This window comes from Chenopodium album, chromosome 16, assembly GCF_948465745.1.
Source record: "Chenopodium album chromosome 16, dcCheAlbu1.1, whole genome shotgun sequence".
NCBI lineage: Eukaryota > Viridiplantae > Streptophyta > Magnoliopsida > Caryophyllales > Amaranthaceae > Chenopodium > Chenopodium album.
This window is the reverse complement of record NC_137849.1, coordinates 45,584,809-45,608,151: the sequence shown is the minus strand read 5'-3', so window position 1 is coordinate 45,608,151 and position 23,343 is coordinate 45,584,809. Positions and strand designations below refer to the sequence as shown.

Sequence of the window (23,343 nt, the reverse complement as noted above, 5' to 3'; positions counted from 1 at the left end):
CTAGTAGCTTTAACTTGATTCCTAGTTACATGTTGCTTTGATAATACACATGTATATCATTTGCTGTTTTAAATAATGGAAATTAGAAAAGATAAAATATTATTCTTCGCGATTGCGTTGAAAGAATCTTATCTTATTGTCATCTGTTAATGTGAAATGAAAGTGATTTATTATTCTCTATGTACGGTTAACTCTTTACAATTTAAGGCCTCGGTCTACTCAACTTGAAAGAATAATATCCTATAGTTTGATAATTAACTAAATACATATTAGAGCCATATTGCTCATTAATTATTACAAACATCGGCGTGTATTCCCTAATTATGTTTCTCAATCCTAATTAAGCTTTCATTCATCTTTTCTGTTACTCCCTCTGTCCCTATATGGAGCAAATTTGAGCTTATACTTACATCTTCTGCATTAACTATATATGTGCTTAAATTTTTTTATTAATTTTGAATTGAACTTGAATAGCTCATATTTGAATTTATCATTTAATGATCTGAACTTATAGGCTCTCTTGGTCTTTTACGAGTTATAATTTTTGGGATGAAAAACAAAGCCTCGAAGTCTTCTATATATGGAAAACGAGCTAGCAATGCATGCATATATAATATATAAGCCAAATTCATAAAAACATTTTAATTAGATAGTTCATAGTGGTTTTACATAACCTAAATAAGTCATGTAAGACAGACTTTAATTTGGAAATAGTAGTAGTTCATAGTAGTTTTGATGTAACTATATATATGTACATCACACTCCTATGTCCTGTTTATTATCTTGCACTATATATTGCGTACATTATCTAGCTTAGATATAGCTTAGAGTGTGTGGTTGAACATTAGTTGGCAACGGCGACACGATCATTTTCTTGGAGCAGACACTTGAACTCCTCGAGCTTTCTGGTTTGGGTCCATGACTGATCAAAAACTTTAGCATAATACTTGTTCATCAAGCAACCATCAACCGCCTCGAGCTCAATGTAGTACATCATACCAGCAACCACTTGTTGTTCCGCTTTCAGAGCTTTCACATACTCAAGGCATGTTCCCTGCAAATTACATACACATATATAAATGAGATACTTACATATCTTGATAAATTAAAAACAAGTCATCCCTCGACAACATAACAATTCACCTAAAGATGTATGTGGACTAGGTTTTTTTTTTTTTTTTTTTTTTTTTTTTTTTTGGTAAGGAGTAATACCTTATAACAACACCTTTTACAAGTTAGTCATCTCAATTACGTGTCAAAGTCAACGTTCTCACTACTCCCGTTGGGATACATGAGTAGAAAGTAATTCTGACTCGAATAAGTTACAAGGTGATTTTCCCACTATGATGCATAAATTAATGACAAAGCCTTCAATTTACGAGGCCCAACTATAAGCCTAAGCCCATCATGATCTAAAAATATAACATGTTAAGGTTTTATAAATACACCTTCAAGGCAAAAGGTAATAAAATCCCTTTCTTTCTCCCATTGCTCCCTCTTTTACTTTCTTACTATATCCATGATATGAATAATTGAGACAATTCCAACCAGTATCCACAAAACTATATATTTTCTTAGGTATAAATTGCCAAAATTAGTCAAAGTGGATTAGGTGAATAGTACAAAAAGTCAAAACATTTCACTTACAAAACAAATGGATCGGAGGGAGTATTGGTCATGATTAGTTGCGTATAAGAAGATAAAAAGGATAATAAAAAAAGAGAGAGAGCTTACTTGTTCCTTGTTGTACTGGCCAACAGCCCAAGCAGCAATCTCTTGGATCTTAGGATTGGTTGGCTCAACAGGCTCAAGGCCTCCGACATTCTTCGTCGATTGAGCTGAGCAAATCGATCTCTTCATTCTTCGTCCTGTATAATATACGAGTACGTGTGTTGCAGACTTGGGCAACCCTGTCAATATATAGGATAAGATTTGTAATCAAGAATCACATTTTTGCTCTATATTTCGAATCTTCTGCGTTAGTGGCCTAGTGTCTTACAAGTATATATTCTTGTCAAATGATACTGATTTATTGTGTACCAAGCTTGTTAATTCTTGTAGATTGCTCGAGAATACAAAGCACTCAATTTGCACCTTTGTTTATTAATGTTTGTCAACTTTTTCACTGTCTTCAATGTTAGACAATATAAATATGTAAATATTTTAGTGTCCATAATTAGCATTGTATGATTGTAAAATCTAATACCCAAAAGGGTATATTATCGGCACATATCAATAAGATGCCTCCAAGGAAAATTCTCCCATTTTACATGGTACCGGAGCCAACGTGACATAAAGGTCACGGGTTCGAATCTCATCCACCCCTCATTCAAAGTGAAATTAATTCGCGTCAGGTATAGGTGGGCCTGTGTTGCATCCATATTTCATGCCGAAAGGGCCTTTCATGTGAGGGGGAGTGATAGAATATAAAATTTATTCATGGGCCTCAACCATTAGCTTAAACTTTTGATTGAGTTGGTCCTTTAACATTCAATACATATTTTTGCACCACTTTTCACAAAGGATTTCGAATTGTAGTTCATATATATTAGCTGACCTCAAATCTTTTTGACATTATGACTTTGTTGTTGTATACTCCATATTAATGAACATGTCATGGTCAATGGTGTTTTTTTTTTCTTTGAATTAAATATTTCAAATGAGACAAACATAAAGCAACCAGGTAGTATAATTAAAGGAATGAATGTTTTTTTTACTCCGTATTATTATTATTTACAATGTTGTCAATATAATATGCAATGAAAGTTATTCTATAGGCCGGTATTAGTTTTAAGTTAAAGTGAGCGATTTCTTATATTCAAAGGGTAAAGAGGCACCATTTTTTTTTTTTTTTTTGACGATCAAGGAAGCAAATGAAGCACTCTTATTATTCTTTGAGATTGCAAGTAAGAGCACATTTTATAGATGGAATAATTAATTGAGGGGAATAAGGTTGTATTTTAGTTTACCTTATTTTTACTTAGTAATTTAATATGATCGCAACTTTATTTTTTTAATCAAATGGGTTCTATAATTTATTAAATTTTGTTGGAGTTAGTAATTTAAAGCCTAGATAAATCAAGTTCAATCAATAAAAATGAGTTTTGATAAGTGAAAATAAGCCCCAAAAAAAAAAAATTAAGGATCAATTTTGATATAAAATAACGTACAAAATGAAGTATATTCCGTTTGTAACTTTCCAAAGGTGGTGTCAATGATATTATTGAATTCCCGTGTTTGGAGCACTCTATGATGGCTTTGAGCAGGGTGATAAGGTTTTAAGTAGTTTGAGTTAATTCTAGTTGAAGTATAGTGAATTTGGTTTCATTGATAAGAGATTATGCGTGATATAAATGATTATTAAATTTTCAAATTCAATTAAATGTATACTAAATCATACTCATGCATCTGCTGGTTCACTGGTTAAAGCCCATAATCAATTTATATACTCGATCATCCATGATACTCCGTACTTGAGTAACTTTAAGTGATGAACCCAATTAATCGAAGAGTTATATTTAGGTACCACACAGAAACCACAACATTATTACATAAACAAAGTCATGCAAGATTTTATTTCACTAGATCATAGTAGTTTTTTAATTTTTGATGTAACTAATTAATATAAGCACACCAAAAATGGTTTCTTGCATGTATGTAGAGATTTGATCTGAGCATGGCTGTTGAAGATTAGTTAGCAATCCGACACGTGCATTTTCTTGCAACATAGGCTTGAACTCTTCAAGCTTCAAAGTGTTAGTCCAAACTTGCTCAAAAACCTTGGCAAAGTACTTGTTCGTCATGCCGCTGGTACCAATAGATGCCTCCAGATCAATGTAGTACATTGAGCCAGACCCAGTTGATATCTGATATCAACAAACTTTTGTTAATATCACTAATTTTTCTCTCTCCTCCCCTCACATGACCAATTTTTCTTTCTCTCTCCTCCATTCTCATGCCCAAGGTCGACCACATACGCGGATCTACAGCAGCCGACAGGCCAAAAAAACGACACCCTAGTAGCAATTTAGAAAATTGGGGGCATACAAATTAAACCCTTTAGGGAAAGGGATTTGCTCGTACTAGCTTAATGATGTAGCAGCGGTCGAATGTTGGTGCAGCGGCCTGTGGTGGTCGGTTGGGGTCGATTCGTAAAAGCTAGTGAAGCTAAAGGTGGTGTTGTGGGTGGTAGCTAGTGGTGTTGCGGCGGTCGAATGTTGGTGCGGCGACCGTGTGGTGGTCGGCTGGGTCGATCGGTGGTCGGCAGGGGTCGATTCGTGAAGGTAAAGGTGGTGTTGTGGGTGGTAGTAGAGGTTGCACGGTGGTGATAGAGGGGAGAGAAAGGGGGTGTGGTTGCTAAAATTACAATATTACCCTTGGTGTGGTAGCTAAATTTACAAAATTAGCCTAGATATTAACAAGTTTTGTTGATATCTGATATCGACTTGTATTTACTCTAGTACATTGTGCCAGCAACCACTTGTTGTTCTGCTTTTGTAGCCCTTTCAAACTTCAGATTTGCTCCCTACAAATTACAACAATGATTAAACACGAATGTACGACTTGGACCAACAGGATTAAGTACGTACGTGTAACCACATATAGTGGTAATTATATGGGACAGAGGATTTTAACCCGGTCAAAACTAGTTCAAAGTTGTAATATTGGTAAGGTAAAGTGATACTCGTACTAAATAATACTCTGATCGTACGTAGTATAAAATTGGACTTTGGAATCACCGTTGCCCATACATGTGTTATATTTGTTAACATTACCGGCCTATAAGACAAGCTCTTGTGAAAGACGGTCTGATAATCTTAGTTCGACGTGTCAAGTATTAGTTAAATAAAAACTTACATCATGTTCCTTATTGTACTCATTGACAGCCCAAGCAGCAATCTCTTGGATCTTTGGACTGTTTGGGTCGACACTCGACAGGCACAAGGACTGTTTGGGTCGACACTCGACAGGCACAAGGCCTCCAGGAATGTTCTTCTGTTGAGCAGAGGAATTCATCTTTTGTTAGTGGACCAACTCAACCAAAAGCTTAAACTGATGGTTGAGGCCCATGAATATGTTTTAGACTCTATCACGCCCCCTCACACGAGAGCCCGTTGGGATAGAAGTGTGGATGCAGCATGGGCCCTCCACATACCCTGCGCTTAATATTCCACTTGAAAGTAGGGGGTGGATGAGATTCGAACCCGTGGCCTTTGTGTCACGCTGGCTCCGATACCATGTTAGTGGACCAACTCAACCAAAAGCTTAAACTGATGGTTGAGGCCCAGGAATATATTTTATACTCTATCATCTTTTAATTTTTGCGTATGAAATTTGTGTTATGTTGTTGTGTATTGTATATATGTGTTGCACAATATCAATCTTTCGCAACCTAGTCAATTTATAGTATATGAAAATGGAATCAATAATTACATTTTTTCCCCAATTATAGCATATATGTGGCTTAGTGAATATGTTCCTGTTAATTTGGACTACTTACCAACTTTAAGTTTATTCTTCATTACATGTTTTGACATACACGATGAATTGTTGATACACGTGCACTTCATTTGTGTTGAGGAATTTTGTTATTTAAAAAGAATAGAAGAAAAGATAAAATATTCGTCATGATTATGGAAATTTTTTTATCTTCTTGTCGCCATTAATTCTTATTGTCGTTTAAATGTAAAGTGAAAGTGATTTATTTTACTTCATGGTTAAATTTTTATAATCTAAGGGACTTGAAAGAGGGTGATTTTAAAAAAATAATCATAATAAATTACCTACTTAACCGGTTTTAAGTCATACCGGATCATTTTTGGAAGGCACCCTAGCTTCAATCCTTCATAGTTGAGATTATTTCACAATAAATCTTAGTTGGGACTAATATGAGAAGACAACCAATAATTGAGATTAAAATATTCTTAACGATTTCTTCGGGGGAAAAAAAAAGTATTATTTGCAATTACAGAGGAAGTATTTTTATCTTCACGTCGCCATTGATTCTTAATGTCTTTTGAATAATGTGAAATGAGAGTGTTTACTGTACTTCAAGGTTTAAAAAAAAAAAAGGGTTATTGCCTATCCATAATAATTCTAACATTAGGTTACTATAATTGAAACTTAATTAAAAACTCAAGTCATGGAAGTGTTAATATTGGCATATTGCACAAGCTCAAGGAGTCAAGGGACTAATATACAAGTAATACTTTTCGTTCCTCGAGAATATTCATCATAGTGTAACACAATTAGGGGTGTTCAAACCTTGGTCCGGCCCGGAAAATGGACCGGACCAAACTAATCGGTCCGGTCTCCGGATCGAGAAATTTGTTTTCCAGTTTTCGGTCTGGTCCGGTCCAAAACCCTATAACAACCAGTCTTGGATCGATGAATAGCTCTAAATGGTGATATTTATGCATGATAATTGTTGGCTACAAATTCTGAAATTGGGACTCAAACAAAAGGAGGGAAATAAAGGGTGCAGACATGTAATAAAAATAGGCAAAACGTACATGTTGAGATTTCTTTTTTTGTTGATCTATGAAATAGACAACTAGCTTAGCTAGAAAAAAGGGTTTGTAATCAGGAAATTCTAATTGTATTTGCATTTGGGATCACTTGACAGTTAATTAAGTCAAACATTGTTACAACCTAAATCACAAGCTTTTGCCATGAAAGGGTTTGAAAAAGTTATAATTTACGTACTTGTACTAATCACTCAAAACACAACTTAAGAATTAAATTTTATAATACTAGATTTAATTAACTTCACCCAGATTTGTGCTTCACATTTAAAAACATACATGTATGGCAACTCATAGCATTTTGACTTTAGTACTACTAGTTTTTAAGTACATGAAAATTTCTTTTCAGTTATTTTAGGTGAACATCAAACTTCTCAAGAGTTGACTTATATAATAAAAATAAATCATTACACATATAATATTTTTATTATTATTGTTATTTTTTTTGAAATATATAAGGGATTGTCATATGTACAGTCAATGGAAATTAGAAAAGATAAAATATTCTTCACGATTGCATTGAAAGAATCTTATCTTATTGTCATCGGTTAATGTGAAATGAAAGTGATTTATCTATATATATATATTGGCCTTGTTTGGCAAATGGATGTTGGCGGTTGGCTGTTGGCTGGTTCACTTGGCTTGTTTGACCAGCTGGAATGTTTGGCTGTTTATAATGGCTTTTGAAAGGCTGTTTAAGCTGGCTATTTATAAAAGTGTTTGGTAAATTAATTGTTGGTTGTGGTTGTTTATTAGATAATTTGTGGGCCAACTAGCCAAAAGCCAACAAAAAAGCTATTCAAAGCAGCTTTTTCATTTTGGCTTAAAACCCAAGGCAAGAGTTGTAATCGTGCCACGTGTCATCCTTTTTGCCACGTGTCGTCATAAATTAATAAATGATGTGGGGTCATGTGATTCATGTCATATTAAAACTAATCATCAATTTTCCCTCACAAGAAATTAATGTTCATAAATGCTAATTTTTTAATCCTCATTCTTTCGTTTGCTCATCTATACTTTGAAAAAATTTATAATGGTAGATAAAATTTCATTTAACAGATAAAACAAACTAATATGAAGTACTCCCTCCGTTACATATTACTCGCAACAAAGGAATATTTTATGTCTCACAAATAATACCCCTTTGTTGCGAGTAATTCGTAACGGAGGAAGTATAAAAGTTAGGTTACTGCATATTTCATAATGAATTTTGTTAATTTCAATAAAATTTATAAAAAAAATGATTTTTTTTTAAATTATAAAACCATCAATAGATTTCCCTTTAATTTATTAAAGTTATTTTTAAAAACAATTTACTATAGTTTTTTTTATATAAAAGAAAAATGACTCGGGGCATCACCCGGGCCTCAAACTAGTTATTCTTTATATACGGTTAACTCTTTACAATTTAAGGTCTCGATCAATTCAACTTGAAAAAATGAGTATCATATATCTTGATAATTAACTAAGCAATGATTAATTAGAGCCGTATCGCTGCTTTCAAAAAAAAAAAAATTAGAGCCATATCGCTTATTAATTATTACAAACATCTATAAATGCTTAACTTTTTTACTCCGTATTAATTTTGAATTGAACTTGAATAGCTCACATTTGAATTTATCATATAATGATCTGAACTTATAGACTCTCTTTGTCTTTTACGAGTTTTTTTGGGATGAAAAAACAAAGCCTAGTCTTCTATATATGGAATTCTAGCTAGCAATGCATGCATCTAGAAAATTTGCTTTCAATAGATCCAATTAACTACATTTAGCCTCATGCATATATAAATATATATATATATATATATATATATATATATATATATATATATATATATATATATATATATAGAAATGGGATCATATGAGACCACATCCCTTATGTGAGAACCCTATTATATGTGAGGACTAATTATAACCGTTGGATCAATTACATCCAACGGCCACAATTAAATCCCGGTCAAACAAAACTCCTGCGTTTTTTCCCTCTTCTCCTTCTTCTTTCATGCGCTATTTTCTCTCTCCTCACAATTTCTCTATTTTCTACTCTCTTTCTCTCTGCTATTCTCTCTGATTTTTCATCACTACTCCTTCAATCTTCATCAATTCTTTTTCAAGGTGAGTTTAATGTTTATATTTTCGTGTTCTTCAATTAATTTTAGGTCACATTCAGTTACATTTGTTGATTTTCATTTCGATTTTCATTTCGATTTTCGTTTGATTTTCGTTTGATTTTAGTAGTTATCATTTCGATTTTCACATTCAGCTCACATTGTTTATCAATTTGTGTCGATAATGTTTTACTTTGTTTTTTCATTGATTTTAGTTTTATTTTCGTTTTTTTGAGTAGTTATCAAGTTGATTTTGCTTATTTTTGTTAGTGTCCAGTTTTTTCGTTTTTTTTTTTTGGAAACCTAGAATTCACTGATAATTTGTGCTATTGTGTTGATTTTAGCTTGATTTTAGGTATTTTAATTATTTTGTGTATTTTAATTTGATTTTTGGTTTACTTTAGTTCTCAATTATGTTTTATTTTCTGGTTTTATCTTATTTTTTGTTTGATTATAGCTTTATTTGAGTAATTATTAGTTGATTTTAGTTTTAATTTTGCTTCATATGAGTAATTATCTTACATTTTCTTTGTTTTTTTTGGAAACCTAGAAGTAATTGCTATGGATTCTGCAAATGTTCCTCAAGAAAATACAATGTATGTGTTTCTGCTCATTTTATTTTTATTATTTGAGTTATTATTATTTTTGTTGTTGTAGATTAGTTGATTAGTTGTATTACTTGTATGGGAGTTCTTGTAGATTAGTTGATAACTTGTTCATTTTATGTTTTGTTGTTCATTTATGAAATATTAGCTTTTTAATTGACATTTACAAGCAATAAAAAGTTGTAGATTATGTTGGGAAGTAATTTTCAATACATCTAAAACTGCCACTGGTTAATACTTGTATGTGAAAGCAAATAGGAAAAAAAAAACAGTTTAAGATGGGAGTACAGGGCTCTCATCTCTTTTGTTTGTCTTAGAAATTATCACAATCAAAATTCCCTGTGCAATGTTATTACTATTGTCACCACAAAGCTACCAACTTCGTCGTGTACTTAGTTCGGCTTTTCACATTAGAAGCCAAGAAGCTGATAGTTTGAAGGCGTTTTACTATTTGGCTTTTCACATCAGAAGCCTAGAAGTTAGTTCATTATGTTGCACATCAGGTCTTAAATTAGATATCAGTGAGAAAGAATTTGAGTTTAAAAACAAGTTCTCTAACTTCTTCACAGCTTTGAAAGTAGTTGATAACTTGTTCATTTTATGTTTTGTTTTTCATTTTAGCACTAACTATTTGCTCATTTGACAAATGAGCATTTAACTATTTGCTCATTTGAGAAATGAGTAATTAACTATTTGCTCATTTGAGAAATGAGCATTTAAGTTTTTGTTCATTTTGTTAAATTAGTAGCTAAGTATTTGCTCATTTGACATCAAGGATACCTATTTTGTTGAGCAGGACATCTGTTGAGACAAATTCTGCTGTTAATGTTGGTGAGCAAGATGCAGCAGGGGCAAGACAGTTAAGAGTTATTGGTGGTGACCAAGATGCAGCAGGGGCAGCACAGTTAAGAGTTGGTGGTGACCAAGATGCATTAGGGGCATCACAGTTAGGAGTTGTTGGTGGTGACGAAGATGCAGCAGGGCCAGCACAATTAGGAGTTGTTGGTCATTCTACACAACCACAATATAAAGGAATGAGTTTCAAGACAGGATCTTCTAATGACAAAGGAAAATGGGTTTTAAAGGACACATTAAAGAAAGAAAAACAGATGATTAAGGTAGTGGAGATGAAATCCAGCAATGAATTGCAAGGTTTGAAGTCAGGCAATGAAGTGGAAGGTTTGAAGTCTCACATTCATGGGACATTGCATAGTCGGATGTCACCCTCATCCATTGTTCAAGTTATGGAATCAGTTTTAGTTTCACAAAATCAGTTGAAAGCAGTTAGAGATATAGGATTTGGGTCGATGGAGTTTTTGAAGGTGACCCAACTGCCTTTGCGGTTGGGTTTATGGTTGGTGCAGCACTTTGATGCTAAGACGTGCTCATTAAATATTCCTGATTCTGATCCTTTCCGTATTACTGAAGACCATGTGCATGAAGTTCTTGGGTTTCCAATAGGGGGCATAGAGATTGATAAAAATAATTTTTCCAGAAATAAAAAAGTCATTCAGCAATGGAAAAAGCAATTCCAAAGCAACTCACTCTCTATCAAAATAGGGGAGCTTAAAGAGTTTTTGAAGGAGCATAAGTCAGCTGGTGCTATGTTCAAACGGAACTTTGTAGTTCTTTGTGTGTCTACACTGATGGATGGTAGTCTTCTTATTTTTATTATGCTCATTTTACTTTCAATTTGCTCATTTTCAATTTAGTTTGCTCATTTCTATTTTATTTTTCTCACTTAAATTTCTATCTGCTCATTTCTCTTTTGTTTTGCTCATTTTTTTGTCAGGGAAACAAAACATGAATATTAATTATGATATTCTTACATTTCTTTCTGATGTTGATAAAATCAAGGACTTGAATTGGTCAAAGTATATCCTTGATTCTCTCGTGAAGGGCAAGCTTTTATGGGAAGAACGTCCAACTCGTTCTTTTCCTGGGTCTTTATTGTTTCTTATGGTATTACATTAATTTTTGTTTATTTTTAATGTAGTATTTCTTACTTATTTTTTATTTTTAATTACTAATTTTTCTTTTCTTACTTTTTGTAGTTATTATATGTTGATCAATTTGTACTTGAGGAAGTTCGAGCTGCACGTGAAATTCCAATCTTGAAAGAGTGGACAACAGCTATGTTGTCAACACGTGAGAAATTGGAACTCTTTAAAGGGAGGCTTGGAAATATTCGTGCTAAAAAGCTTGATGCTGGTTCTTCTAGCATGATACAGCCTAAAATGGTGTTTAACTATAATTTTCTGTTTTATTCTTTTCCTTTTTATCCTACTTTTTTTAACTTTTTTGTTTTTTATTTAGGAAAAATTCATTCCTTTTGAAGTGGAAACTCAAGTAATTGCCAATAAGGTAACCATATATACTGTTATATTCTATTTTCTTTTTGGAAATGACCAACTAATTTTTGCTCATTTGTCTAATAAGTAAGCAATTACTTGCTCATATTTGAAATGAGCAAATAATTTTTTGCTCATTTGACAGATGAGCAAATTATGCAATTGGTTATGTGTTATAAGTAAGATTGGTTTATATTTGTTAAGATATTTGCTTTCAAACTTGTTCTAACTTTCTTTTTTTGTTTGTTTGTCTTTAGGAACAATCTGATCCAATTCGTACAAAAAATGAAGAAAGTGAACAAGATCCAAAGAAGGTATTTATATGAGTTTTCTGGAAACCAATATTAATTTTTTGTTCATTTTTAGAGTTCTTCTCAGTATGATGCATAGAGGCAAGTGGCCATATGTGTGCTTTTGCATTACTCATATGCATCTCATGAATATAGAAAAAGTATTTTATGTAAATGTTGGTCTTTGGTTACTGCAATCTTGTAAAACTCATATATGATAAATATGTGGATATTTCTTGTGAGCAGGAGCATTATAGTTCTTAATTTTTTGCTCATTTGTAAAATGAGCAATTAATTTTTTGCTCATTTGTCAAATGAGCAAAAACTTCAATGCTCATATAAAGTTCAATTTGCTCATTTTTATATGACTTTGCTCATTCCATATCCACTTTGCTCATTTCATTTCCACTTTGCTCATTTCATATTTACTCTTCTCATTTATATTTATCTTATTTATGTATTTTTTTATTTTTATTTTTTTTTTTACAGAAATGCCTTATGGAGCTTGCAACAGCATCTACAAACCTGGTCTTGGCATACATGCATTTTTGTAAAAAAACATGAAACTGCCATCAAGTATTTTCCAAACAACGAGAAGATACAAAAGTTGAAGGAAGATGCCATGGGCATTTGTGATGAGTATAAGATGAGCTCCAAAACTTTGACTGAAGATAATACTCTTTAATTTAGCCAAGATGAAGGGTATTGTCAAGATCCAGCAGTAATTGAAGCTTGGGATAGGTTTTATGAGATTTCAAGCAACAAAAAGCATGCTGAATCTTCAATCAATGCAATGATTGTTCATCCAAATGAATCGGAACCCATTGATGTTACTAAGATTGCTTCTGAAAGTGTTCAGATAGCAAGTTATATCCCTGATGTTGGATGTTCAGATAGGGCTGCTGAAAATGTGTTCAAAAAAATTGGAGATTCAAGTTTCAAATCTGCTTCAGGACGTTCACTTGCCAAAGAATCTGGAACTCCTACATTCAGTTTAGGAGTCTTTTCTCAAGAAACTGATTCTCCCCCTAGCAATGCGCCTACTGAACCTGTAGTTGCTTCTGTCAGTGCACAAGTTGGTGCTTCTGTTGCTGATGCTTCTCAAGCTGTTGGTGATGCTCTGATTGCTAATCCTCAAGATCTCATTTCTGATGCTCAAGAAGCTTTAATTGTGCATAAGAGAAAAGGTGATACTGAAAAGAAGAGTTCTATTCCAAAGAAACGCAAACCTCAGCCATTAGTGCTTCTTAGATCACCTTTTAAGTCCCGCATTATGATAATTTACAATCCATTATCACCGGTTCAGATGAGCGTCTTGAGAGCAATGTTTGCTGATGATAAAAATCGTTTGTAAGTATTTTTTTTATCTATAGAATTTATTATCTTGTACATTAACTTCCATTTGTTTTAGTCATACTAACTTTCTTTATTCTTTTTATGCAGTGAACCAGTATTTTATGGAGAGAATGGTCTTGAAATTTTGAGATTACATCTTGAGAAGTTTTATAATAAATATAAAGTTGATACAGAGATCATTAATGCTTGGTGTAGCATTCTGAATTATAATGAGCAGTTTAGAGATCCAAATTCTCCTGCTCGTTTCTTTTTTGACCTTAGTGCTACCGTAAGTTCAAATTCTTTCATTTATTTTGTTTTATTGAATTATTTTGTTTTTTTGTTGTAATTAATTTTTTTTTCTTTAACATGTAGGACTGTATTATTCACTATGAGATAGATTCTGTTGCCCATCGGAATAAGATGTTTTTTGAGGTTGCTGAGAATTTGTACATAAAATAAGTTGTACCACACAAGGATATTCAGCTTTTTTTCTTCCCAGTTTATGAAGAAGATCATTACTATTTGGTATGTTTTAACACTACCACACTGAATGGTAATATCGAGCTTTTTGATTATAACGAAGATGTTGGAGATCATAAACAGCTTTTAAAACATTTGGTATGGCTTAAAAGTTAATCTTTATTCACATTATGTTTGTTTCTTTTACTTGAATGATCAGATTTTATTATGTTTGCTTATTTGATGTTTTAATTTTCAGAGAACTGCTTTTTCAAACTTTATTCAATGTGAAGGAAATGTACATAGTTCTATTTTGGCAAATGATATCAAGCGGATGGAAATTTCTGTGATTAATGGTCCATGGAAGTCTTCGGATAAAAATCATTTGCTTTGTGGAGTTGCAGTGATGAGACTCATGGAAACATACATGGGTTGTGCAAAGTGGGATCCTGGTTTGAAGAAAAATAATGTAAGTTTTTTAGATTAGTCTCATTAATAATAAGATGTTTTGGTCTATTTGCTTACTTTAAAGAAATGTTTGCTCATTTCACAAATGAGCAACTAATTCTTTGCTCATTTGAGAAATAAGCAATTAACTTTTTGATTATTTGCTAAATGAGCAAGAAATTATTTGCTCATTTGACAAATGAGCAAGGATTTACTTGTTCATTTCATAAATGAACAAAGAAATGTTTGCTCATTTCACAAATGAGCAACTAATTCTTTGCTCATTTAAGAAATGAGCAATTAACTTTTTGATTATTTGCTAAATGAGCAAGAAATTACTTGCTCATTTATCAAATGAGCAAGAAATTACTTGCTCATTTATCAAATGAGCAAAGAAATGTTTGCTCATTTGACAAATGAGCAAGGATTTACTTGTTCATTTCATAAATGAACAAAGAAATGTTTGCTCATTTCACAAATGAGCAACTAATTCTTTGCTCATTTAAGAAATGAGCAATTAACTTTTTGATTATTTGCTAAATGAGCAAGAAATTACTTGCTCATTTATCAAATGAGCAAAGAAATGTTTGCTCATTTGACAAATGAGCAAGGATTTACTTGTTCATTTCATAAATGAGCAAGGATTCCTATCAAATGTTTACTTTAATTTTGAGGTCTATGGTCCATTAATCTAGCAATACCGTAGGCCATTGCCTTACAAGTTACAACTGCAACTTGTGGTGTTACTTTTACATGTTTGCTCATGTTATTGAAATCTCCTTAATTGTATAGGGTTTGATTATGTTATTTGTTTTGCAGCTGATAATCTTGACTAAACTTCGTGAAAAGTACACCCTGGGAATAATTACAAGTGAAGTGAACACTATTCAATCTGTTAAAGAAATTGCTCAGAAGAAGAAAAAGCAAAGTAAAGTTTCTGTTGCTGATAAAGAAGAAAATGCTGAAAAAGAAGAGCCTGAAGAAGAAAAAGTTCAAGGAAGAAAGAGCAAAAGACTGATGAAAGCTGAATGTTAGGGAATTAAATAGTTAGTAGTGATGATTTGTCTTTTTTGGTTTAGGGAATTGGGTAAATTAAGATTTTATCTACTTTTAAGTAGTCTTTGAATGATGTAAAACTGATTTATAAACAGATTTTCTCAATAGAAGCCTACCCTTTTTTACTATAGTGATGATTATATTTGAATTAAAATTCAATCTTTTATTTGTTTTTACTTCACATACCTTGTTATATACAACCAGTGTTCATTTGAAATATTCGTTCATTTGTTAAATGAGCAAACAGATGTTTGCTCATTAAATGATAGATCAATGAATTCTTGCTCATTTGATAAATGTTCAAAGAATTTCTTGCTCATTTGATAAATGAATAAAGAAATGTTTGCTCACTTCACAAATGAGCAACTATTTTTGCTCATTTAAGAAATGAGCTTTTACCTTTTTTGATTATTTGCTAAGTGAGCAAGGAATTACTTGCTCATTTGATGATTAAGAAAAGATATGTTTGCTCATTTGACCCAAGGAGAGCTGATTTTGGACTGGGAGATGAAACAAGAGAGCAATTGTTCCAAGTTCATATAATAGCTAATTTGCTCACTTGCTAAATGAGCAAATAATTACAAAATGAGTAGTTAACTATTTGCTCATTTGATTAATGAGCAAGGAATTATTGCTCATTTGATAAATGAATAAAGAAATGTTTGCTCATTTCACAAATGAGCAACTATTTTTTCTCATTTAAGAAATGAGCTTTTACCTTTTTTGATTATTTGCTAAGTGAGCAAGGAATTACTTGCTCATTTGATGATTGAGAAAAGATATGTTTGCTCATTTGACCCAAGGAGAGCTGATTTTGGACTGGGAGATGAAACAAGAGTATAATTGTTCCAAGTTCATATAATAGCTAATTTGCTCACTTACCAAATGAGCAAATAATTATTTGCTCATTTGATTATTGAGCAAGGAATTATTGCTCATTTGAGAAATGAACAAATATTTAGTCACTCATTTGAATATGTTCTATTTTCAATTCAACAATATTGCAAAGCATTAAACTATGATTAGTACAAAATTAATAATATATTATTAAATATAAAAATTCAACAAAATCTTATATGTATATAAAAGTACCATTACATTTTTTTTGGACAATTTCTAATATCATGATGACTCAATTCACCACAACCTCTACACAATCTCTTCTTTTTTTGGTTTTGTTCTACAGCCTTTTCTTTTTCTCCCTTAAGCCTTTTTGCACTTCTACCTCTTGTTTCAACATTTGACACATCAGTCTCACTCGCTTTCTTTTTTGATGTCTCTTCATTTGATACATGAACTCCAGTCCCTTTATTCTTTGAAACTTTTGGAGGTTTGACAATTATTTCAGTTGGCACACTAGCTCCAATCAATAGCTCAATGTCTTGCTCTTTGTTTTTTGCACTTCCAGCTGTTGTTTCATTATTTCTTGCAATCCTCTTTGCTTCCAAATCCTTTCTTATTCCTTGAAGATTTATCACAAGGTCTTGAATATCTTCATCTTTGCCTTCTGCCAAACTTACACAAGTGTGTATCTCTGACCATAAATCATTTAACAATTTTTTCTTGTCTATTATATTAGCACATTGCTCCAACAGGTTTCCTCCCAAGTCAAAAATAGGTTTCTTTAATGCCATAGTAGTCCACCTGTGTAGCATATACTGCTCGGGAATGGTTTCAAACCTTTTTGCTTTCCAAACCCAAATCATATGTCTACATGGAATTCCTTGCCTATAAAAATAGCTTGCAAGAACATGTGGTGTCATAGTTAGTTGGATTAAACACAACATCAAATGTTCTAGTCCGATTTCCTTCACTTACTGTTGCAACTTCCAATTCATTTTCTTTCTTCAATTCATCAACACCACAAGAAAAACAAGCAATTTCAACCTCGTATTGAAATTCATAAAACACAGAGTTAATATATAAATGTGAGGCATGCTTTTCTATCCCTAGTGGTGTTTTGCACTCAGGATATTTGTGCTTTGAATCATTATCATTCTGACCTTGAGTGTGTCTCTGGGCATCAATTGCAGCTTCATATCTCAAGTAAAACTCAACAAGTGACACATGAGGATTGATAAAGGAGCAGAAAAAGTTGTTTTCACTTTCGGATCTTGATGTTGTACGCATTATTCCTCCAAGGAACACATCTCTGAAATAGGCCGGAATCCACTTGTCTCTTATCTTGTACATATAACCTAACCATTCATGTTGTTCCAAGTGGTATTCAATCATCACCTTGTTCCACCTTTCTTCAAACTCAGCAGGTTCAATTTCAAGGTGCCAAACGCAAGCACATAATTTTTTTAGGAAACCAGTTTCTTCTTGCATGATTGATTTCTCCACCTTATCTGGTAACTTTTTCATTATGTGCCACATACAGAACCGATGTTCAGTCTTCTTAAACACACTTTTAATAGCAATTTTCATTGCTGGATCCTGATCTGTGATCATACAATTAGGTTCATTCCCACCCATTGCCTTGAGGAATGATCTGAACAGCCATTCAAATGACACGATATCTTCCTTTGCTATGAAACCAGCAGCAAAATTAATGCAATTCTTATGATGGTCAACGCCTGTAAATGGAGTAAACACCATATTGTACCTGTTTACACATACAAAATATAGTTTAAATGATCAAATAATTTAATACTCATTTGAAATATTATCAAATAATCAATTGCTCATTTGTCAAATGAGCAAATAACTCAATGCCTATTTGTGAAATAAGCAAACAATTCTTTGCTCTTTTGTCAAATGTGCAAATAATTTAATGCTCATTTGTCATATGAGCAAATAACTCAATGCTCATTTGTGAAATGAGCAAACAATTCAATGCTCATTTGTCAAATGAACATGTAATTCAATGCCCATATACATACTCTTATCAAAGAATATTAGACTTATGGGGGTATTCAATTTTCACATAGAAGTAATGAGCAATTAAACTAATTTTATTTAAAACAAAGTCATTAATTTCAGCAATGGCTAGTAATAACACATAAATGAATTACCTATTGGTTTGGTATGTGGTATCAAAGGATACCATATCACCAAATAGAGCATAACTCTTTTTACAAAGGGGGTCTGCTCACAATGCTCTACAAAGACAATAATCTTCATCCATCTCAAAATCAAAGAAAAAAGCGCTCCACATTAGCTTTTTGTTGGTAAAGTTATCCACGAACATTTGAGCATCGCTTCCTTGAATGTATGCTTTTAAATCTCTATGAAAATTTTTGAAATCTTCCTTAGATGCACCAATGTTTTCATATCCTCCAATAATTTCCTTCATCATTCGAAAAGTTGTAACGGGACCAATATTCACCTATTTAAAGAACAACACAGTTTGTCACATGAGCAAATAATTCAATGCTCATTTTTAAAATGAGCAAACAATTCAATGCTCATTTGTCAAATGAGAAAAAAATTATTTGCCTATTTGTCAAATGAGCAAACAACTTTTATTAGAACATACATAGAATTCATGAAACAATTCAATGCTCATTTGACAAATGAGCAAAAAATTATTTGCTCATTTGTCAAATGAGCTAACAACTTTTATTAGAACATAGATAGAATTCATGAAACATAAGAGAATTTGAAAGTGTTACCTTAGAATTATTCACAATTATTTTTTTGTGTAAAATGTTCATTTTCCTTCCTTCTTTTTGGAATAGATTGCAGCTAGGTGTATAAAGTGCATGAGTATGTCCCTCATGAAATTTTGTCACTATGAATGTGTTATCATCACAGAGCTTTAGGACAATATGTGCCTTGCACCCAACACGAGTAACGAGTCTCTTCCTTTTGATTGAAGCTTTTTCTTCATTGTTTTCCCCTTCCTTGTTATGTAAATCTTTTTCTACAGTAATCTTTCTTTTCTCTTTGTATCCTTCCTTATTGCACAAGATATACTGATATTTTAATTCTTTGCTTCTTCTTTGTCTTTTAGTTGTAGACTTCCTTGTATTGAAACCAGAAGCAAATGCATAGCCTTTATAAAATTCAAGGCCCTCTTCAAGATTATTAAACTTCATCCCTATAGCTGGTTTCAACTCATTGGGGCATATTGGATGCCATTCTTTTGTTCCTCCAGGAGTGATCAAAGGTGCTACTTTAGGAGAAACTACTATTGTAGGAGTAGTTGGCACATTTGTGATGGTGCTTGATTGACTCTCAACTTGTTCGTTGTTGCTCATTATTTGTGAATATGCACCTCCTTAAACACACACATACACTCTTAATAATTAGAACTGAAATCAGTTTCTTAAACAAACTTACACACACACAGACATAGATACACACTTACACACACACACATACACTCTTAATAATTAGAACTGAAATCAGTTTCTTAAACAAACTTACACACACACAGACATAGATACACACTTACACACACACACATACACTCTTAATAATTAGAACTGAAATCAGTTTCTTAAACAAACTTACACACACACAGACATAGATACACACTTACACACACACACATACACACACACACACTCAATAATTTCATAATCTATAATTATAACTGAAATCAGTTTCTGAAATCAGAATTGCAAGCAGAAAGAGGAGGGGGCAGGGGGGGATAGGTTTTCTCATTTGTCAAATGAACATGCAATTCAATGCCCACATATATAAACTCTTACACTCAATCACACTCACACTCACACTCACACACAGACACACTGTTACACTCACTCACACACACACTCACACACACTCACACACACACACACACACACACACACACACACACACACACATACATACACAATTCTGTATACTTAGTGTTTTTACAAGCTAATATTTGCCAAACTTATAGATCCTTGAATTACTTATGAATGTCATTAATATTTGCTCATTTTAATTGTAGTTACCTCATTTTAAATGTTCTATTATACATATTTAGGTTTGCTCATTTTAATTTATTTGCTCATTTTGAATTTGATTGAAAATAAGAACATAATAACAACATTCAATTGAAAATAAAAACCTACTAACAACATAAATAATTGATTCAATCACTATCAAGTTTAATCTGATATTAGTAAAATCTCTATCAAATTAATCAAACCTAAATAATTGATTCAATTCAATCAAATAATTGATGCAATTAAACATTCAATTCGATTAATGTAATTCGAAAATTAACATGTAATTCAATTCAAAAATTAACATGCAATTCCAAATTTTTCAGAGATGTAAAATCAAAATATTTTGAACATTCAGATTAACATGCAATTCAAAATTAAAATTACGAACAAACCTCAATGATGGATGAAATTGCGACCGTTAAAATTTGCAAAAAGAAACCGTTGAAAATTGCAGAAAGAAACCGTTGAAATTTGCCGAAAGAAGAGCATACTCAGTGAATCGCCATTGATAAGTAAATCGTCATTGATGAGCTTTGATGTGCATACAGAATAGAGGGGAGAGATAAATTAGATGCTGAAAGTTAGTTTGTTAGGCATGCTTATAATCTCAGCAGTTGGATTTCATCTAATCTAGCGGCTGAGATTTGTTCTCACATAAGGTGTGGGTTCTCACATAAAAGGTGGTTCTCACCGGATCCTGACCCTATATATATATATATATATATATATATATATATATATATATATATATATATATACTTCCTCCGTTCATTTTTACTTGACCCGCTTTGACTTTTACACTATTCACCACCTCTTATTTGACCATCTTTTGTGAATGATATAAAAGGAAATATATATATTCATGTGGGATCTTTTTGAATTCGTCACAATAAATACTATCGTAATATACAACTTTTATAATTTTAACTTATAGAGAACTAAAGTTATTGATCACTAAAGTTTTGCATTGGCAATAATGGCAAACGTAATAAAAGAAACAGGTCAAGTAAAAAAAAACAGAGGAAGTAATGTATAAGCCAAATTCATACAAACATTTTAATTAGATAGTTCATAGTAGTTTTACATAACCTAAATAAGTCATGTAAGACGACTTTCAGAATAGTAGTAGTTCATAGTAGTTTTGATGTAACTATATATATGTACATCACACTCCTATGTCCTGTTTATTATCTTGCACTATATATTGCATACATTATCTAGCTTAGATATAGCTTAGAGTGTGTGGTTGAACATTAGTTGGCAACGGCGACACGATCATTTTCTTGGAGCAGACACTTGAACTCCTCGAGCTTTCTGGTTTGGGTCCATGACTGATCAAAAACTTTAGCATAATACTTGTTCATCAAGCAACCATCAACCGCCTCGAGCTCAATGTAGTACATCATACCAGCAACCACTTGTTGTTCCGCTTTCAGAGCTTTCACATACTCAAGGCATGTTCCCTGCAAATTACATACACATATATAAATGAGATACTTACATATCTTGATAAATTAAAAACAAGTCATCCCTCGACAACATAACAATTCACCTAAAGATGTATGTGGACTAGGTTTGTTTATTTATTTTGGTACGGAGAAATACCTTATAACTTACTGTAATCAACACCTTTTACAAGTTAGCCATCTCAATTACATGTAAAAGTCAACGTTTAAGAGTAGAAGGGGTGACCAGGTGAGGATAAGGGATTAAGGGAATCCCAAATCCATCAATATTGGGATACATGAGTAGAAAGTAGTTACGATTTGAATAAGCTAGGTTTTATAAATACACCCTCAAGGCAAAAGGTAATAAAATCCATTCCTTTCTCCCACTACTCCCTCTTTTACTTTCTTACTATATCCATGCATGGTACAAGTGATTGAGACGATTCCAACAAATATCCACAAAACTATATATTTTTTTCTTAAGTATAAATTACTATAATTTGGCAGAGTAGATTAGGTGAATAGTGCAAAAAGTCGAAACATTTCACTCACAACAAATGGATCGGAGGGAGTACTGGTCATGATTAGTTGCATATAAAATGGTAAAAAGGATAATTAAAAAAAGAGAGAGCGAGCTTACTTGTTCCTTGTTGTACTGCCCAACAGCCCAAGCAGCAATCTCTTGGATCTTTGGACTGTTTGGGTCTGCAGGCACAAGGCCTCCAGGCATGCTCTTCTGTTGAGCACAGGAATTCATCATTTTTGCGTATGAAATTTGTGTTATGTTGTTGTGTATTGTTGTATTGCAAATTCCAATCTTTCCCAACCTCTCAATTTATAGGATAGAAAAATGGAATCAATAATTACATTTTTTTTCCCCAATTATAGCATATTTGTGACTTAATGAATATATTCCTGTTAATTTGGACTACTTACCAACTTTAAGTTGATTCTTAATTACATGTTTTGACATACACGATGATTTGTTGATACATGTACACTTTATTTGTGTTGAGGAATTTTGTTGTTTTAAAGGATAGAAAATAAAATAAAATATTCGTCATGATAATGGATAAAGTATTTTTTTTATCTTCTTATCACCATTGATTCTTATTGTCGTTGAAATGTAAAGTGACTAAGTTATTTATTGTACTTCGTGGTTAAACTTTTATAATCTGAGGGCCTTGAAACAGGGTGATTTTTAAATAATAAAAAATTACCTATTGGTTTTAACTTTAAGTCATACCAGATTAATCTCGTGATTTTGGAAGGCACCCTTCATAATTTGGATTATTTCATAATAATCCTAAGTTGGAATTAATATGGGAAGACCACCAATAGTTGGGATTAATCTCGTGAATTTTTCAAAATATTTAAAATTTGTTACTCTATAACATTAATTACCATATGCTCACCATCATCTTGAAAATGCACAACTTTTCTTTCAACATTCAAAATAAATCATGCTTAATAATTGTGAAACTTTATGATCACCAAAAAATAAACAAAACAAAACAAAAAACTTCCTCATGAGTATAAGTCAAACTACCTGAGTGCCTCTGAAAATTTATGATAGTGAAATACAATGGTGACATGGTCAGTTGAAGAATAATCAGGAAGAAAATATAATGTAGATTGGCAAAATTGAGAGTTTAGTGCATATAAATTTAAAAGTGGCCGGAAATGAAAAATGGAGCAAGTATTTTATAACAGATGGAGTATTACATTAGAACTTAAAGATACCCGAAATCAAAATTCCTGATAATTAATAATAAACACAGTAAAATCACCACATTTCGATTAAAACCATCATAAATGATAAC

General features: G+C 32.3%; 2 protein-coding genes and 1 pseudogene across 2 annotated transcripts; all 3 read right to left on the bottom strand.

The window, feature by feature from the left end:
- Positions 1-627: 627 nt before the first annotated feature.
- On the bottom strand, positions 628-1,895 carry LOC145586688 (cysteine proteinase inhibitor A-like). The gene is made up of 2 exons (XM_081643581.1): positions 1,735-1,895; positions 628-1,054 (listed from the first exon to the last, which is right to left on the bottom strand). Exons 1-2 carry the CDS (start codon positions 1,858-1,860, stop codon positions 845-847), a joined length of 336 nt encoding a protein of 111 aa, XP_081499707.1. The 5' UTR covers positions 1,861-1,895; the 3' UTR covers positions 628-844.
- Positions 1,896-15,035: 13,140 nt separating this feature from the next.
- Positions 15,036-18,235, bottom strand: LOC145584413 (protein FAR1-RELATED SEQUENCE 5-like; annotated as a pseudogene).
- A 2,879-nt stretch (positions 18,236-21,114) lies between these two features.
- LOC145586687 (cysteine proteinase inhibitor A-like) lies at positions 21,115-22,340 on the bottom strand. The gene is made up of 2 exons (XM_081643580.1): positions 22,161-22,340; positions 21,115-21,535 (listed from the first exon to the last, which is right to left on the bottom strand). The coding sequence occupies exons 1-2, from the start codon at positions 22,278-22,280 to the stop codon at positions 21,326-21,328; spliced, it is 330 nt and encodes a 109-aa protein (XP_081499706.1). The 5' UTR covers positions 22,281-22,340; the 3' UTR covers positions 21,115-21,325.
- Positions 22,341-23,343: the final 1,003 nt, after the last annotated feature.

What these genes read in the sequence shown, in the direction of transcription:
- LOC145586688 (XM_081643581.1), bottom strand. Translation starts at nt 1,860, where the DNA reads ATGAAGAGATCGATTTGCTCAGCTCAATCGACGAAGAATGTCGGAGGC. An exon ending in GCCAGTACAACAAGGAACAA is followed by an intron (nt 1,055 to 1,734) that starts GTAAGCTCTCTC and finishes TGTAATTTGCAG; the next exon opens with GGAACATGCCTTGAGTATGT.
- LOC145586687 (XM_081643580.1), bottom strand. Translation starts at nt 22,280, where the DNA reads ATGATGAATTCCTGTGCTCAACAGAAGAGCATGCCTGGAGGCCTTGTG. An exon ending in GGCAGTACAACAAGGAACAA is followed by an intron (nt 21,536 to 22,160) that starts GTAAGCTCGCTC and finishes TGTAATTTGCAG; the next exon opens with GGAACATGCCTTGAGTATGT.